This window comes from Trachemys scripta, chromosome 3, assembly GCF_013100865.1.
Source record: "Trachemys scripta elegans isolate TJP31775 chromosome 3, CAS_Tse_1.0, whole genome shotgun sequence".
Taxonomy (NCBI): Eukaryota; Metazoa; Chordata; order Testudines; family Emydidae; genus Trachemys; species Trachemys scripta.
Genome location: NC_048300.1, coordinates 35,117,037 through 35,121,158, shown reverse-complemented (window position 1 = coordinate 35,121,158; position 4,122 = coordinate 35,117,037). Strand labels below are relative to the sequence as shown.

General features: G+C 46.5%; 1 protein-coding gene across 1 annotated transcript; it reads left to right on the top strand.

Moving 5' to 3' along the window:
* The first annotated feature begins 227 nt into the window (after window positions 1–227).
* On the top strand, window positions 228–3,907 carry SIX3 (SIX homeobox 3). The gene is made up of 2 exons (XM_034766955.1): window positions 228–1,065; window positions 3,566–3,907. Exons 1-2 carry the CDS (start codon window positions 305–307, stop codon window positions 3,756–3,758), a joined length of 954 nt encoding a protein of 317 aa, XP_034622846.1. The 5' UTR covers window positions 228–304; the 3' UTR covers window positions 3,759–3,907.
* The last annotated feature ends 215 nt before the right edge of the window (window positions 3,908–4,122 follow it).

The following is a 4,122-nucleotide window of genomic DNA, read 5'->3' as shown; positions in this document are numbered from 1 at the left end:
AAACAAAATGTTTCAATGCTGCACTCACTGTGGATTTAGGGGAGATATTATGAGGCTGTTGTCATTAGGGCGATTGCTGTTGAATCATTGAATCTTGACTCGGTGGCGGTGCTAGGTTGGTGTGTGTGTGTGTGTGTGTGTGTGCGTGCGTGCGTGCGTGTGTGTGTGTGGCTGTGTGTCTCTATGTGGCTGTGTGTGTGTGTGCGTGTGTGGATGCGTGCGGGGTGTGTGTGTCCTTTTCTCCCTTCTGCCTGCCTTTCTTTCTTTTCTCCTTGATTTATTTCCCCCTCTCTCAGGTCATCCCATGGTTTTCAGGTCCCCTTTAGAGCTTTATCCCACCCATTTCTTCTTGCCAAACTTCACCACCGACCCGCATCACCGCTCCTTACTTCTCGCCAGTAGCAGCAGCAGCAGCAGCAGCAGCACGGGCTGCAGCCCCGGTGCTGGCGGCGGTGGAGGAGGCAGCTCCAGGGGACCGCAAGAAGAGTTGTCAATGTTTCAGCTGCCCACACTCAACTTCTCCCCGGAACAAGTGGCCAGTGTCTGCGAGACGCTGGAGGAGACTGGAGACATCGAGCGGCTGGGGAGGTTCCTCTGGTCGCTGCCCGTGGCGCCAGGGGCATGCGAGGCCATCAACAAGCACGAGTCAATCCTCAGAGCCCGGGCGGTGGTGGCCTTCCACACCGGCAACTTCCGAGACCTCTATCACATCCTGGAGAACCACAAATTCACCAAGGAGTCCCATGGCAAGTTGCAGGCCATGTGGCTCGAAGCGCATTACCAGGAGGCCGAGAAGCTGAGGGGTCGCCCGCTAGGGCCGGTTGATAAATACAGGGTGAGAAAGAAGTTCCCGCTGCCCAGGACCATCTGGGATGGAGAGCAGAAGACGCACTGCTTCAAGGAGAGGACTCGCAGCCTCCTCAGGGAGTGGTACCTGCAAGACCCCTACCCCAACCCCAGCAAGAAAAGGGAACTGGCGCAGGCCACCGGCCTCACCCCCACGCAAGTAGGCAACTGGTTCAAAAACCGAAGGCAAAGAGACAGAGCAGCCGCTGCTAAAAACAGGTCAGTGCACACGGCACCTCCACCCTGGGAGGAGAGCGAGAGGCAGGGCTGGGCTGATTTCTAGGACTGTTAGTGCTCTCGGAGTTCTTTATTTGGGCCCCAGCGGTGGGGGAGTTTGTTTGTTTATATTTAATAATAATTAATAAAGAACCAAGCCGAGTCCTGCATACCAATCTGTTTGCTCCAGCTGCAAAGATGCAGCCGGCAAAGGAGTTGTTGTGAAGCACAGCACCAGGAAGCCTTCGCTGCTTGCCAGAACAAAGTTTATTCGCACACACACACGCATACCGGGGGTGTCCAAGAGTCTATTCTTTTAAAAAAGACTTTCCTTCTTTCTAAACCTGTGTGTGCGTTAGTCGGTTTACACACGGCCTGCCCAAAGTGCGGTGAATGTTCTCTCCTTTCCTTGTGGATTGGTAAAAGTGAAGGAAAGCTACACAATACTATGCTTGATGTATTATTTTTAAATGTCACTCGTGTTGGCACATTTTAGTGGAATCTGCCCCCCCACACACACACTAAACAGTTTAAACAAACATCATAATTCAAAGTGTGCTTCTGCAAAGAAAGCAGCTGTTCTCCTATTGTTCTTATTAATTATAAAAAACAAACTAACTAATTTGCCTCAGGAGGAAAAATAGGGGAAAGCGCTGAGGCACTGAAATGCATTTTCTTTCGCATTTATATTTATAGATGTACTCAGAATGATTAGCTATTTGTGTGCGTATAATATAGTGTGTGTGTTGTGTATGTGTTTGTGTTTAAAGTGTTCACTGAAAGCAAACCTTAAAAATTCAACTATTTCCTGTTTGATCTCAACGTAGTTTTTATACATTATTTTAAAATTTAAAATAGACCTTTCAACAAGCTTTACAGACTAATTTTTTAAAAAATACGTTTCATTATCGCTGGAAGTGTGTAAATAGAACTTACTGTTCTTTTTTATATTGTGTCCCCCAAATTCCTTTTAATTGTACTGTTGGTACTGGTGATTCGGAGTCCAGAAAAAAATACAAACTGCAACTGCTTCACTATTTGATTTCCATCAAATGGAAGGCAGAGCAGCTTAGTACAGTAAATAAACAGAAGTTGCATACGGATGCTTTTGTTGACTGAACGCTGTTGACAGCAGAAAGAATACACCAGGAATTGTAATGGGAGAAAATAACCAAACACGCCAAAATTAAACAATTTTAAAATGACTGGAAATTTTAAACCGATATAAATTTCTCTGCTATTTGCAGACATTGAAATGAAAAAAATACTCTGGTGGGAATCAGTTGACTGAGGAGTGCGTTTTGATAAACAACTGGGAGTGTTTGTTATGCGTTGTGAATGGCTGGTCAGTTCAGGACTTTTAGCTTCTTTCCCTTATACTTGAATTAAATTTTCTCTATATTTAGAACCGAATAACTAAGCGCAGGAGAATGTTCAGAATACGATGACGCAATTGAAGATTTTTATTTTGTTTTATTTATTTTGTCTCTTTAAAATCAAATGTCTTCCCGTGTGTTGACATTGCGAGGGACAGTAGTTTGGAGTCTTTTGTTTAGTTTTTGTTTTTCAAAACGGAATCAGACTTTAAATTAAAACGTTAGAGGGATAGAAAAAATGCATTCTAGATGTTTCGCTAAATACTTGGGAGATGTTTCCCCCACCCCTTCTCCAGAGCACCAGTGTATTTCTTTACACATTTTAAAAAATGTTATATAGAAATATATATATTATCAGACAAGATAGGTCAGTTTCAGCTGCTATTCTTCTCTACTACAGAACACTCTTTGTAGCTTTCCATAGCCACTGTGCGTTTGATAAACGCACACATATTGTCTTAGTTTAGATTAGGCCCACAATACCCTGGTGTCTATGGTGGAAAAATGGACTAGTGGGGGGGGGGGGTGAGGGGGAGAGACGACAAAGAGAGGGATTTTAAACAAAATCTCAGGCGCAATAAATGAGTTCCCCCCACCATGCTTTTTAAAAGTTGTGATCTGTCTATTTATATCTGAGCTTCACCCGATCATATCTGAAGTGGGCTTTCTCCGATCTGTTTTGAAACACTTGCAAGAGGCTGTCTGCAGCTGCGGTGACAGGAAGCCGAGGCAATGCAGTTCACGGCCGACAGCTTTACCAAAACAAGACGGAGAGAGAGAGAGAGAGAGAGAGAGGTTCACTCATTGAACCTTGATGGCCTGTATACACACGCATGCATATGGATGTGTGTACACGGTGCACGGGCAGATAGCGCTCTATAGCAGGTCGCTATTAAAAAGCCAGGCAGGCTGAGCTGAGACGGTGATCGCGCGTGGGGCTCTGAGCCCTAGAGGAGGATGTGGCTGGAGCCAGTTGCAGAGGGAGGCTGTTTGTGTGGTGAGTGTTTGTTTGTGGAGGTGTGTTTGCAAGGGCTGGGGAAAGAGGGGAGCTGGGAGCTGCTGCCTGAGGCTCGCTCTTCCTCTCTCAGAAGGACTGTGTCGTTGTTTTGTCTTCCCATGCGATGCAGGCTCCAGCACCAGGCGATAGGACAGAGCGGCATGCGGTCGCTGGCAGAGCCCGGCTGCCCTACACATAACTCGGCCGAGTCTCCGTCCACGGCGGCCAGTCCTACCACCAGCGTCTCCAGTTTGACAGAAAGAGCCGAGACGGGGACCTCCATCCTCTCGGTAACCTCCAGCGACTCGGAATGTGATGTATGATACCGGCAAACAATCCAAACCAACCAGCCAAGCACCCTCTCCCCGACCCAGACCAAACAGACCAACGGCCCCAGAATCAGGACACACAGACACACACTCAGCAAGAGAAACGCAAAGCAAATACGTAAACAATAGAAAACAAACAAACAAACAAACAAACAAAAAGAGAATCCACCGCCACCATCAACAGCCACCGCCGCCACCAAGAGATGGAGCTAAAACTTCAACAGACAGTCACTGATACTGATGCTGCAGCGGGGGGAATAATAATAATTATATTTAAAAAGTGACAATTGCATTCTTTTTAGGACAAGCACGATTTCTCTTTTGCGCTTTTCCATGGACGCATTTCACCCACTTGCAT

Bases quoted from the DNA above. Each gene is read 5' to 3' on its own strand.
- SIX3 (XM_034766955.1), top strand. From the start codon at position 305: ATGGTTTTCAGGTCCCCTTTAGAGCTTTATCCCACCCATTTCTTCTTG. The intron at 1,066-3,565 runs GTCAGTGCACAC...CATGCGATGCAG, and splicing joins GCAGCCGCTGCTAAAAACAG to GCTCCAGCACCAGGCGATAG.